Consider the following 12,188-nt stretch of genomic DNA (forward strand, 5'->3'; position numbering starts at 1 on the left):
ACATTTATTTGTTATTTTTCATTAAAATTAAAAAAAAATTGAACTTTTTGTTTTTTTGTTTTTTTTGTTGGGTAAGTGAGTGTAGGTTTGGATTTTTGTCTGGTGAAATTGGAAAGGTTTTCGTAGTTATGGTTATGGGCCGCACTTATATGGGTTAGGGTTTCTTCAGAAAAACTGCATGACCCAACTTTTGGTTTATATTACCAATAATTTTCTGGCCCAAACCAAAATTCGAAATTGGAACCGAGTAAACACTCGCCCAAGTTCAAATTCTCCACCACTACCGGTCATTGCAGACTTGCAGTAAGAGATGCAACTTCTTTTTTATCTTCTACCTATCTATGATTCCATTTATAAAGTGAGAAGCCAAAAAGAGTGAAGCTTTCTAACAAGAGGGAGTAGTTATTGACGATTTTTATTTTTTTTTACACATGTAAATTCAGTTTTTCAAATAATAAAATAAAATATGAAAGAGCAAATTGCAACATGCGTAAGCGTGTGACAAGAGGCTAGTTAACCATAAGGATCACGGGCCTTTACTATGCTTCATTTAAATTTTAAGGAGCCATGTGAAGCTATATGTGCTCAACAAATCATCAACTTTTATATATCCATTAACGAATCATACTGCTTTGTCATAGCTAGAGAGCTGAAAGGTTGGATATGTTTGATCCTAGGCCAATTCTTTCACCTAAAACCAAAGGATTTCGTGTGTTCAAGCTATCCTATCTATGTTCTGTATATTTTTGTAATTGTCGAAGGGAATGACTTGTTTTATACTTACATAACTGACGTTGCATCGATATGTCAATCTATTTTCAAAGTTTTTCATTAACTACATTTGTCGTATTTTCATATGATATCCTCCTGAACTTTGTTGAATGAACTGAACCAATCGCCCATCAGCAAAAAAAGTTGCGTCTGGACAATTAGCATATTTCTAAGCTACCGATTTTTTTTTTCAAACCATAGTTTTTTTATATTAGATGTTAGATTTGTCACTGACGGAGTTCGAACCCATATCGTCATACAATACCTCAACTCATTTCCTCCACTGTGGTAGCTACCAAATAGATTAAATATCATCACATGATTTAATTTATAAACACCGGCATTTTATTCGTCTTATATTTGAGTTGAAGTTGAAACAAAAAAGGAGGGAAAAAAATTCTAACTAAATTACCCTTTTTATTACAGCTTCTTAGACAGCATTAAACACGTAATTAGAAACATCAACAATTACACAATCATTAGAACATAAACCAATCAACAGAAAGCAGCAAATGTTCATGCCAAACCGCATGTAGGCAACCAGAGAGAGAGATTCATAGAGTTATTTGCAATTGATAGGGCTCATTTCCTCCGAATAAGATTCAATCTCACTTTAAGAGAATAGTGGTTTCGGCGATCATTGAAGTCACGACATACGGATCCATGTTCGACGCTGGCCTTCTGTCCTCGAAATAGCCTGACATTTGTGAAGAAATATGACATGTTCAGATATCAGCTTGAGAGCTAACTTGTATCGCAAGCATTACGACAATGATCTATTTGAAATGACACAAAAACATTCACATTCTACGATGCATATGCGAATGCGAATGCATTCATACCTTTGCCAGCTTGCTCAGTTTCGCGACCAACCCGAATGGAAGCCCCTCGGTTTGCCACGCCCTGTGATTGAGAATGCAAAGTTCAACTAATACTTGTTTTCGCAGGTTTACTAAACATGATTTCAACAAAAACAAGAAACGTGGATTTGTATTAGCGATTATACCACGGCAGTATAAGCTTACCCAAGAGAAAGTATGGATGTCAGCCGTCTCATGCAGACCTGTCAATCTCCTCTCGTTGCCTTTTCCGTAGGAAGCAATGTGTTCCTTGTGGCGCAGACTCAGTTTCTCGATTGCCTTCTTGATCACGTCAATTCCGCCATCGTTTCTCATCGACTTGGTACTGCAAGGCATAGAAAGAGTTCATCACACACACGCTAGAGGGTTGGTTGCATCTAACATGATTGCAAAATTGCATTATTCCAATTTCATTTCAAGACTTAGTTAATGAGTACCTGTAGTTAGTGTGAGCACCCGAACCATTCCAATCACCCTGGTATAAATTGATCAAAATACATAAAAAGTACTTAAGTAAACAATACAGAGAGAATAACTATACGAAAATGAAGCGCTTGCGGTTAAACAGACCTGGATTGGTTTTGGGTCCAAAGAAAGGACAACTCCTGCTATTTCTGTAATTCGCTGTTTTGTCAAGCAAATAATCATATTAACACGAGACCTTCGAAAAATTAATGTACTATAGAGAAGAGAGTGAAGATACTCAAATTATACGTTTTCTAGTTATATCGTATGAGAGCTTACCTCAAGGATGTATCTAGCAGCCCATAACTGATCACCAGCAGCAATACCAGCAGTAGGACCGACTTGAAACTCCCACTGCTCCGCATCACCAAACAGACCAAATTACAACGTGGTTTAATAATGTAAAAATTCACGATAATTAAATCACACGTCAACTTTCATTCCCTCAATTTTCTTTCTTAGCAACCAAATTAAGTACGTAAAATGGTAAAAGCGAGCGTATATATATACCTGCCCGGGCATAACTTCAGCATTTATGCCGCTGATATTTATTCCGGCATAGAGGCAAGCCTTGTAATGTGAGTCCACAATGTCGCGACCGAAGGCCTTGTCTGCTCCGGCGCCACAGTAGTAGGGACCCTATATATACATATAGATAGATACAAGAAACAGAACGTAACAGTTAATAATTATTATTCTTCTAAATGTTGTGGTTCGTGCTATAACAAGTGATTAGGCATGTTTAGGGAACTTCGAAGCATACGAAAATTGATCTTGATAACATTGATCATAGCAAATTATGTAAGTACCTGTGGACCGGGGAATCCACCAATTGGCCATGCAAGCGGCCAATTGATATCCTTCTGTAGAAGAGTGTACTCTTGCTCGATGCCGTACCTAATCAATAAGAAATGTCATCAGTAAGAGGCAATAATTGTTGGATGTGCAATGAAGAATTCTAAAAATATTTAACATGTAATCAAAATATGTGTTTGTACGTGTTAAAAATGGACGAGGTTAAAAATGAGTCAAAATTTGAATAAATAATCGAGCGACACATCATTTGGTGAATAAAACTTGATTAATTGTTCTCTAATGCTTCTGCAATTTCTTGATCCAGGTTAATCCTTCCAACAACTATAGGTTGGACGGGTCGATCTAACCCAAGTGATTAGGAGGATAAGCAAAAAACAAAAAAACAAAACTAATCCAACAATTAAGCTGTCCCAACCTACATTTCATAATTACAATTGGCATGAAACAAAACATAAAAATAAATAATACAGTTTGTTAAAGATAATGCTTTGTTAACCTCGTCAATGGTGATAAAAGTGTTGGCAAGAACAAAGTCTATACGTCAGCAGTTGACAGTTAGGTCCATAAAAAACAAAGATGTTGATACGATTTTGGAGTATATAACACTTAACCAGTACTAATATAGAACATAGAATTAATATTTTAGAGATAATGGATGGATTACCAAGGATCCTCGGCGACAACGTCAGGGTGACTGAATATCTTGGCAGCGTTGAATCTGTTGTTGGTGGGGATCGGCTCGCCGGCCGGTGTGTACGTATCACATATCACCTATTTTCATTGGAAAAAAAAAACGATATTTCATACACCCTCAACTTTTTAAGATACAAACTGATTAATCGGATAAAGCAACAATTAAAAAGAAAACGAAAACATAGACGTGGATTTCGTTTGATGTTTACCAGGATGTTTTTCCCTCTTCGGAATGGATCCCTAAAAATGGCCTGGGGGCTAAAGCAGCAAAAGTCCAAGTGTCAGTTTCAAAACAAACAAACAGAAATGAAAAATGAAGGGATTAGATTAAAGATTGCAGATACGTACTGCAGGATGACTTCACTGTCATCCCCTGGGGCTTGGCCTGTGCTTGAGCCGTCGTAGTTCCACTTCGGCAGTTCTGATGGGTCCGTTACTACTCCGGGCAGTGTCTGTTTTTTCACGTCCATAAAACAATAATTAAATTAAATTTTAACCTAATTCCATGTTAGCTTGTAAACATGAAAATTAGCTACCCTATATCTGAGGTCCTAAGTTCGATTTTTCCGGCTAAACAACGAGGAAGGCCTACCTTAGCTTTGCTTCTCAAGTCCAAACCAGATCCTCCAATCCTATAAGAAGAGAAGAGAAAGAAAAACAAAGACAGAGAACGTTAACGATCGATAATATTACGTAAAATAAATCAGAGGAGGTGGGCATGCATATACCAAATGTATTCAGCGATGGTCTTCTCGGTGGATTCGGAGAGATTGAGGTTGATGATATCAGAGAGGAGAGACATGGTCACGAACGAACAGGAGGATGATTCTCCAGACAGAGTGAGGCTGAGAGAGAGAACGGCAAAACAGAGGGGGAGGGAGAGAGAGAGAGAGAGAGAGCGATGGAGAACAATGGGGGGTTTGGTTTTAAGTAGAGAAGGTGACAGAGTCTAACACCTAAATTATTAATTTAATTTCGAATAGAATAGGGAGCAAAAATACGTGAATTTCATTGGGGAGAAGCTTCCGAGGATGTACATTGTTACCATATATGAAGGGAATTGCGGAATCCACAAGATACTTTGGAATCTTTTAATATTATGGCTACGATGTTGCCATCTATAATCTTTTTACGGTTTTAATTTCTAAATTATCTTCATATGGGAAAACTCATGCGGAAATCTTGTGGATCATTTGACGGTTGGAAATCCTGGATATAATTTTTGTTGAGAGAGACTAAATTCATTGATTTTTTTTATCTTGCACACAACTCATTTTAACTCTCAATGTTAATTTTTGTTCATTAATCTTTTTCAATTTATTTGATCCGACGAATGCAAATTAAGAGAAATGTGTGATAAGTAAATATGAGTGTGTAGATAGCATCACTCATTTTTATTTCCTGCCGTCCGCCTATTCCCCTTCCTTTTTTTCTCTGTTAGCTTTCAATTCCATGGGTCTTCTTCTCCCCGCTGGCATCGCCTCTTTACCCATCGTGTTTTTAATATTTTCTTTATCCCTTTCTGCCGTCCCCCACCCCTTTCTTTTTGTTTGAAGCCAACCCACCACCTAAGATGAGGTTCTGGGTCTTGGGTTCAAGAAATCTGAGTGAATAAAACAGGATAGAGAGTTGAGTCGATGGCGAGTTAAATTGTCGTCGTCGGCGGCGGGGAGATTAGCAGCACCGTAGAGGAGCTCGGATTGGGATCTAAAGGGCAGCACAAGCAGTCAATGCATTTTCAACTAATGTTGTAATATCCATTTCCTAGGTGGCAATTTTGTTGTAACATCATTGTTTTTTGTACACGAGGATATGATTTTCTAGTTAAATATTGATTTGTTTCCCATGTGAGTTCTGCGGAGATTATTTATTCTGGCAGCTGCGAATCATATAAATTGTACTCTAAATTTTGTACGTGAAACTGAAAAGGAATTAACTTTTGAAAATCTCAATTGTTCACATGCATTGCTTACTTGCAGTCCAAGAATAGAAACTAAACAGAATAATAGATCTAAATTTAAAGGAAATTATGCAAATTATGGAAACTGTCACGCTTGAAAGCCTCTTGTCCATTCAAATTCCTTCCTTAATCTAAAAAAAAATTAATTAATTAAATTTTAATCTGTGTTTACTGAATCAAACCTACCTAGTAGGTACTTGTACCCGATTCCGGATGCTGTTTTTCCGGGTCCCAAATCCCACTCCAAATCCTAGCTGGCTCAGATTTTCCACTCTCACACATAGGCCTCCTCCACGCTCTCAGACACAAAAAATCGAACGAATCGAATCGAATCATGGAGAGAAGCCTTAGCAAAGGCAGTGATACCCAGAGTGACAACTCGGATGCCAAACAGAAGGGCACTGCCGGAAATACCCAAAAGAAGGTGAATGTGGAGGAGGCGTTCAAGTACACGGCGGTGCCGCCCTGGACCAAGCAGATTACGGTGAGGTCGATGGTCACCAGCTTCATCCTCAGCATTGTCTTCAACTTCATCGTCTGCAAGTTGAACCTCACCACCGGCGTCATTCCCTCGCTCAACGTTGCCGCGGGACTGCTCGGTTTCGCGGTGGTGAAAGGCTACACCGCCATGATCGACAAGTGCGGTTTCTTGAAGCAGCCTTTCACTCGCCAGGAAAACACCGTCATCCAGACTTGCGTCGTCGCCTCTTCCGGGATCGCCTTTAGCAGTATGTTCATTAATCTCTTTTCTAATCAAATTCATCGCCATTAATAACTGTTTCTCATCGATCATTCAGTTCTGATCATGTCGATGATATTGATTATATATAGATCTTCCAAATCCGATATAGAGTAGAGAATTGTGTTATGAATCTCTAATTTGGTTTGCATGCAAGAAAATAATATAATATTTGTAAATCACTGTATTAGTTTACATTAATCATCTAATAATTATAATTTGTGTCATGATTAAATAGGTGGAACTGCAAGTTATTTACTGGGAATGAGTGCAAAGATTGCTGCGCAAGGAGATGAAGGCAACACCCCAATCAACATAAAGAAACTTGATGTTGGATGGATGATTGGGTTTCTCTTCGCTGTCAGCTTCGTCGGGTTGTTTTCGATCATGCCCCTCAGAAAGGTAATTGGAAATTACTGCTTAATCCACACTCACAAATATATACATGAAGATTTGTTTTTCGTTTAATTTGGTTTTGGTCTAATTGTTTTTAATTTCCAACAGATGATGATCATGAAGTACAAGTTAACGTACCCGAGTGGAACTGCAACTGCATACCTCATCAACAGCTTTCACACACCCAAAGGGGCTAAGCTGGCAAAGTAAGAACCGCTTTGCCTCGACTTGTAGATGTTCATTGTCTAATTAAACCTAATCAGTCTGCTAATTGTATATATTCTTCTTACCAATGAATGTAGGAAACAAGTTGCTGTGCTCTTCAAAACCTTCTGCTTCACCTTTGTGTTTGCCTTTTTCCAGTGGTTTTTCGCTGCTGCTGATGGCTGCGGATTTTCCAGCTTCCCAACATTTGGTCTCAAAGCCTATGCGCACAAGTATATGCACAATTCTTTCTTAACCATATATTAATTCCCTTGTTTTCATATCATTATGCTGTCCACATGAATGCCTTGATTTCACTAATAACTCGGATCACAAAACTTGCAGGTTTTACTTTGATTTCTCATCGACATATGTTGGTGTAGGCATGATTTGCCCTATCATGGTCAATGTATCTTTGCTTGTTGGAGCCATTATTTCATGGGGAATCATGTGGCCCCTGATTGAGACAAAGAAAGGTATCTGGTACAACGCTAATCTATCCGCCAGCAGTCTCCATGGCATCCAAGGATACAGGGTCGTAACTAAAACTTCCTCTGCCGCCATCTATAGCTTGTTGAATTTCAAATATCTTCATAAATGTGTTTGAAAGTTGCAATTTGAATAATGTTGCTAATTGAAATTCTCTCTAATAATATTTGGATGTTCTTATATTACTGCAGGTTTTTATTGCTATAGCCATGATGCTTGGTGATGGTTTATTCCATGTAATCTACATGCTCTTCATGACCACGAAAAGTCTCATGGCACACAGATCAGAGAAGAAACTAGAGACATCATCACCATCCGTAAACCATGACAGTGTTGAAGCGGGAGGGTCCTCAGAAGTTGTGTCTGCAGACTATGGTGAAGAACGAAGAATCGAGTACTTCTTGAAAGACCAAATCCCTAGCTGGGTTGCTTTCTCTGGCTACATTGTGCTGGCAGCCATATCCATCGGTGTAGTACCCTTGATCTTCCCCCAGCTGAAATGGTACCATGTGCTGGTTGCTTATCTGATTGCCCCAGTCTTGGCCTTCTGCAATGCCTACGGCTGTGGCCTCACCGATTGGTCTCTTGCCTCCAACTATGGCAAATTCGCCATCATAATCTTCAGCTCTTGGGTTGGCCTTGACCGTGGTGGTGTCATTGCCGGCCTTGCTTCTTGCGGTGTGACGATGAGCATTGTCTCGACCGCTTCTGATCTCATGCAAGACTTCAAGACAGGATACCTCACGCTCTCTTCTCCTCGCTCTATGTTCTTCAGCCAAGTCTTTGGCACAGCAATGGGATGCGTCATGTCTCCATTAATATTCTGGTTTTTCTACAAAGCTTACTCAATTGGCAATCCAGACGGCCCTTATCCTGCACCCTACGGCCTAATGTACCGCGGCATTGCACTCCTTGGAGTTGAGGGTGTCGGTTCCCTCCCCAAAAACTGCGTGACGCTTGCAGTCTCGTTTTTTGCAGCTGCAGTCGCGATGAACATAATCAGTGAGCTATTGCAGCGTTACGAAACAAAGTACAGGATCCATAGGTTCATTCCGAACCCAATGTGCATGGCCATCCCATTCTACCTGGGTTCCTACTTTGCCATTGACATGTGCGTGGGAAGCTTGATCCTCTACTTGTGGCGGAGCAAGAACAGGCAAAAGGCCAATGACTATGGGCCAGCTGTGGCGTCGGGTCTCATCTGCGGTGAATCTTTGTGGGGCGTTCCGGCTGCTATACTGTCCCTTGCGTCTGTCAAACCTCCTATCTGCATGAAGTTCCTCTCTGCTTCTGTCAACAAGAAAGTTGATTCCCTATTACGTAGCTAGCTTAATTTTCGTGTTTAGATTTTTCACATGTCAACTTAACAAATTGTGCTTGTATCAATTTGTTACGAAAGCAAGTATGTTCTAGCAAATTCGACAATATATTTTGTTGTCATCTTTGTTTAATGTGTTAGTGCCTTGTAATTTAGTTAAGTCATATTTTCTTGCATCTAGAACCGTAAGTTTGAACTAGCCTTTATTATATTTTTGGTCCGAATAGTTTTGTCCACGTAGAAAATTTTGTCAGTGCACAAGATCCGTTAAATTAAATATCATAATAAAATTGGTTGATTTTTTTTCAAATTTCCAAACAACTGTATTATGATACCTACCAGCTCTCTTTTGGGCACATCAAAAAATCTCTCGTGCAGCATTAAAATTGTAAATTTAAAATATTTACTTGAAAAGTAACCTAATAATTGGGTCTAGAGTTTATAAAAACCCTCGACGCCTTCCGTCACTCGCTCCACTGACTCGCGTGAATCGTTATCCAGAGAAACAAGGGCAGCCAAACAAACCCTAAACACAACTACGCACCTGCTCGATAGTCGTCGTCGTCGGAACACCAGAGCCATGGCAGAGGCACCGGCGAGACGCGTCGGAGGAATGGGGGATGAGAAGCTGGAGTTCGTGACTTCCGACGGGATAGAGCCCATCATGACCTTCGATCAGATGGGTTTAAGGGACGATCTCCTCCGAGGCGTCTACAACTACGGCTTCGAGAAGCCCTCCGCCATCCAGCAACGGGCCGTCAGGCCCATCATAGAGGGTCGCGACGTCATCGCCCAGGCCCAGTCCGGTACCGGCAAGACCTCCATGATTGCCCTGACCGTCTGTCAGCTTGTCGACACCTCCTCCCGAGAGTACGTCAGCTCCAATTTTAAGACCTAGCGTTTGTTTCTTTTGTTTGTCTGTTTGTTTCTCGGGAAAATTTTAATTTCATTTTGTGTATGTATATATGTATGTATTGTATAGGGTTCAGGCTTTGATATTGTCTCCGACGAGGGAATTGGCGGCGCAGACGGAGAAGGTGATATTAGCAATTGGGAATTTCATAAATATACAAGCGCATTCTTGCATTGGAGGCAAAAGCGTGGGTGAGGATATCCGAAAGCTCGAGTATGGCGTTCATGTGGTGTCTGGAACTCCTGGCAGAGTCTGTGATATGATCAAAAGAAGAACTCTCCGAACTCGAGCCATCAAATTATTAGTTCTTGTCAGTCTCTTATTTCCTTTCTTTTGCTTTTTAACTGTGAATTTTGGATTTTTCCCTTTTACTTTTATTGATCTCTGTTTTGATTTTTTTCGGGTTCGGTTCGGTTTTGCAGGATGAATCTGATGAAATGTTGAGCAGAGGGTTCAAGGATCAGATTTATGATGTCTATAGATATCTTCCTCCTGAGCTCCAGGTCTTTTTTTTTTCTCACTTCACATATCTATATCTATCACATGTGCTTATGTCGGCCCTCTTATACACCGGTCATTGTTATGCTCTGACCATTATCCAAATAAGTATTTGTTTCAGAAACTGAAACAAATTGTAACATTGTAGGTTTGCTTGATTTCTGCTACACTTCCTCATGAAATTTTGGAGATGACCAACAAGTTTATGACTGAACCTGTAAGGATCCTTGTCAAACGTGATGAGTTGACATTGGAGGTACGCAGTGCTTCTGTTTCGTATAGTTGCCTTTCTGTGCAATGTGAAATGTGTAGTAAACTGTGTTTTTGTGATGACAGGGAATTAAGCAATTTTTCGTGGCCGTCGAAAGAGAGGAATGGAAGTTTGATACTCTTTGTGATCTCTATGATACCCTTACAATTACACAAGCTGTTATTTTCTGCAACACAAAGCGAAAGGTAAACTGTTTGATTAGAAAATAAGGGAAAATAAAGTTTTCAAGGTCGTAGTTGGGTTATTGATTTCACGTGGAAAGTAGAAATATAAAATGGGATCCTGACCTATTAGATGCTTGCATAGAGATTATATGTTCTCATACGCATTATATCCTGATTTTATATTTTCATTAGTGCCTACTAGTCATACATCGATACACAGAAGCTTTAAAATTTTCTGTTTGTAATAGTTTTCCTTTTGGCACACTGCCACACATTTCATTCCCTGGTGCATCACTGTTGCAATTTCACTGGGCAGGTGGACTGGCTCACCGAAAAGATGAGGAGTAATAACTTTACCGTCTCTGCAATGCATGGAGACATGCCTCAGAAGGAAAGAGATGCTATTATGGCCGAGTTTCGTGGTGGTAATACTCGTGTCCTGATCACAACCGATGTTTGGGCCCGGGGCCTTGATGTTCAGCAGGCAAGTTCTTTTTATCATAATTGTTCTATCTTTAGCTAGAATGTATCATCTTATGACTTTGACTTTATTTTGTTAACTATTCAAATATAGTGTGATATTTGACATCCATTTAGCTTGTTTACTTGGTAGTCGGGACCAAATAACCTGCTCTCCCAAATTAAGCCCAGAGAAATGTTTACTAATTAAAGCGGTGTTTTGGAGAGTATTTTTAATGAATGTTGTACTAGCTGGAGGGCCTAGAGAACCTTCAACTAGGACTACTTTTAGTTACCTTCATAAAATCCTTAAACTGCTTTTCATATCGTGATAATTTTGCCTTCATCAGGTTTCTTTGGTTATCAATTATGATCTTCCAAACAATCGAGAGCTATACATTCATCGAATTGGTCGTTCTGGCCGTTTCGGGCGCAAGGTTTGTTTTCTTCTTTTATGAATCAAAATTTTGATTCAGAAAGTACTTTTAAGAGATTCTGTTTGTTTATTTGTTGATTAATACGGGAAATATGTTTGTTTTTGGTAGGGTGTGGCGATAAACTTTGTCAAAAGTGATGATATTAAGATTCTAAGAGACATTGAGCAGTATTACAGTACTCAGATTGACGAAATGCCGATGAATGTCGCGGACTTGATATGAGGGTTGCTTGCCATCCTGTGCAAATGATGTGGATTGGTTTTTCTGTTGTCGATTGACTAATTTGTGCAGTTCTCGTGGCTTTATTTTGCGACGGATTGTACACTATCAGAAGTTAAAATGGTATTTTGTTTACTTATGCTGTAACGTTAAACGTTTTAACTTAGGCTGGTGTGACAGAGGTTTAAAGCACAATGTTTGAAGACCGAGCACGGTCATGAGTTGTATTGTGTTTGGTTTTATCATATTTGGTAGCGAATTCAGGTTTTATGCTTCCTAACATTGTACAAGAACCGTGATGACTATTAACAGGTCATGGCGGACGGGACAACTACTTTTCGCTTCATTGGTTTGATTCACTGTGACAGCTTGAACCACCGGGAAGGATGCCCTAATTGTATACCGAAATTCCGAAAAAAAATCTCGGGATGAGCTGCAATTTGCTCATATTCTAAAAGGAAAATTAATGAAAAGGACTTGAAAACTTAAAATTGTAATTATAAAGACAAAATAAAA

The 12,188-nt window shown here is 39.5% G+C and overlaps 3 protein-coding genes across 3 annotated transcripts; 2 read left to right on the forward strand and 1 right to left on the reverse strand.

The window, feature by feature from the left end:
- Nucleotides 1-1,168: 1,168 nt before the first annotated feature.
- Nucleotides 1,169-4,540, reverse strand: LOC103414194 (glutamine synthetase nodule isozyme-like). The gene is made up of 13 exons (XM_029091253.2): nt 4,334-4,540; nt 4,198-4,237; nt 3,954-4,057; nt 3,815-3,863; nt 3,577-3,683; nt 2,906-2,993; nt 2,607-2,735; nt 2,376-2,450; nt 2,202-2,255; nt 2,069-2,106; nt 1,797-1,956; nt 1,614-1,674; nt 1,169-1,468 (listed from the first exon to the last, which is right to left on the reverse strand). Exons 1-13 carry the CDS (start codon nt 4,405-4,407, stop codon nt 1,380-1,382), a joined length of 1,068 nt encoding a protein of 355 aa, XP_028947086.1. The 5' UTR covers nt 4,408-4,540; the 3' UTR covers nt 1,169-1,379.
- Nucleotides 4,541-5,807: 1,267 nt separating this feature from the next.
- LOC103423707 (probable metal-nicotianamine transporter YSL7) lies at nt 5,808-8,887 on the forward strand. The gene is made up of 6 exons (XM_008361793.4): nt 5,808-6,293; nt 6,543-6,706; nt 6,809-6,906; nt 7,003-7,137; nt 7,250-7,439; nt 7,585-8,887. The coding sequence occupies exons 1-6, from the start codon at nt 5,900-5,902 to the stop codon at nt 8,719-8,721; spliced, it is 2,118 nt and encodes a 705-aa protein (XP_008360015.2). The 5' UTR covers nt 5,808-5,899; the 3' UTR covers nt 8,722-8,887.
- Nucleotides 8,888-9,042: 155 nt separating this feature from the next.
- LOC103423706 (eukaryotic initiation factor 4A-3) lies at nt 9,043-12,018 on the forward strand. Its single transcript, XM_008361792.4, has 8 exons — nt 9,043-9,581; nt 9,694-9,934; nt 10,047-10,127; nt 10,271-10,378; nt 10,459-10,578; nt 10,874-11,041; nt 11,367-11,453; nt 11,562-12,018. The coding sequence occupies exons 1-8, from the start codon at nt 9,292-9,294 to the stop codon at nt 11,673-11,675; spliced, it is 1,209 nt and encodes a 402-aa protein (XP_008360014.2). The 5' UTR covers nt 9,043-9,291; the 3' UTR covers nt 11,676-12,018.
- Nucleotides 12,019-12,188: the final 170 nt, after the last annotated feature.

This window comes from Malus domestica, chromosome 13 (assembly GCF_042453785.1).
Source record: "Malus domestica chromosome 13, GDT2T_hap1".
Lineage (NCBI taxonomy): Eukaryota > Viridiplantae > Streptophyta > Magnoliopsida > Rosales > Rosaceae > Malus > Malus domestica.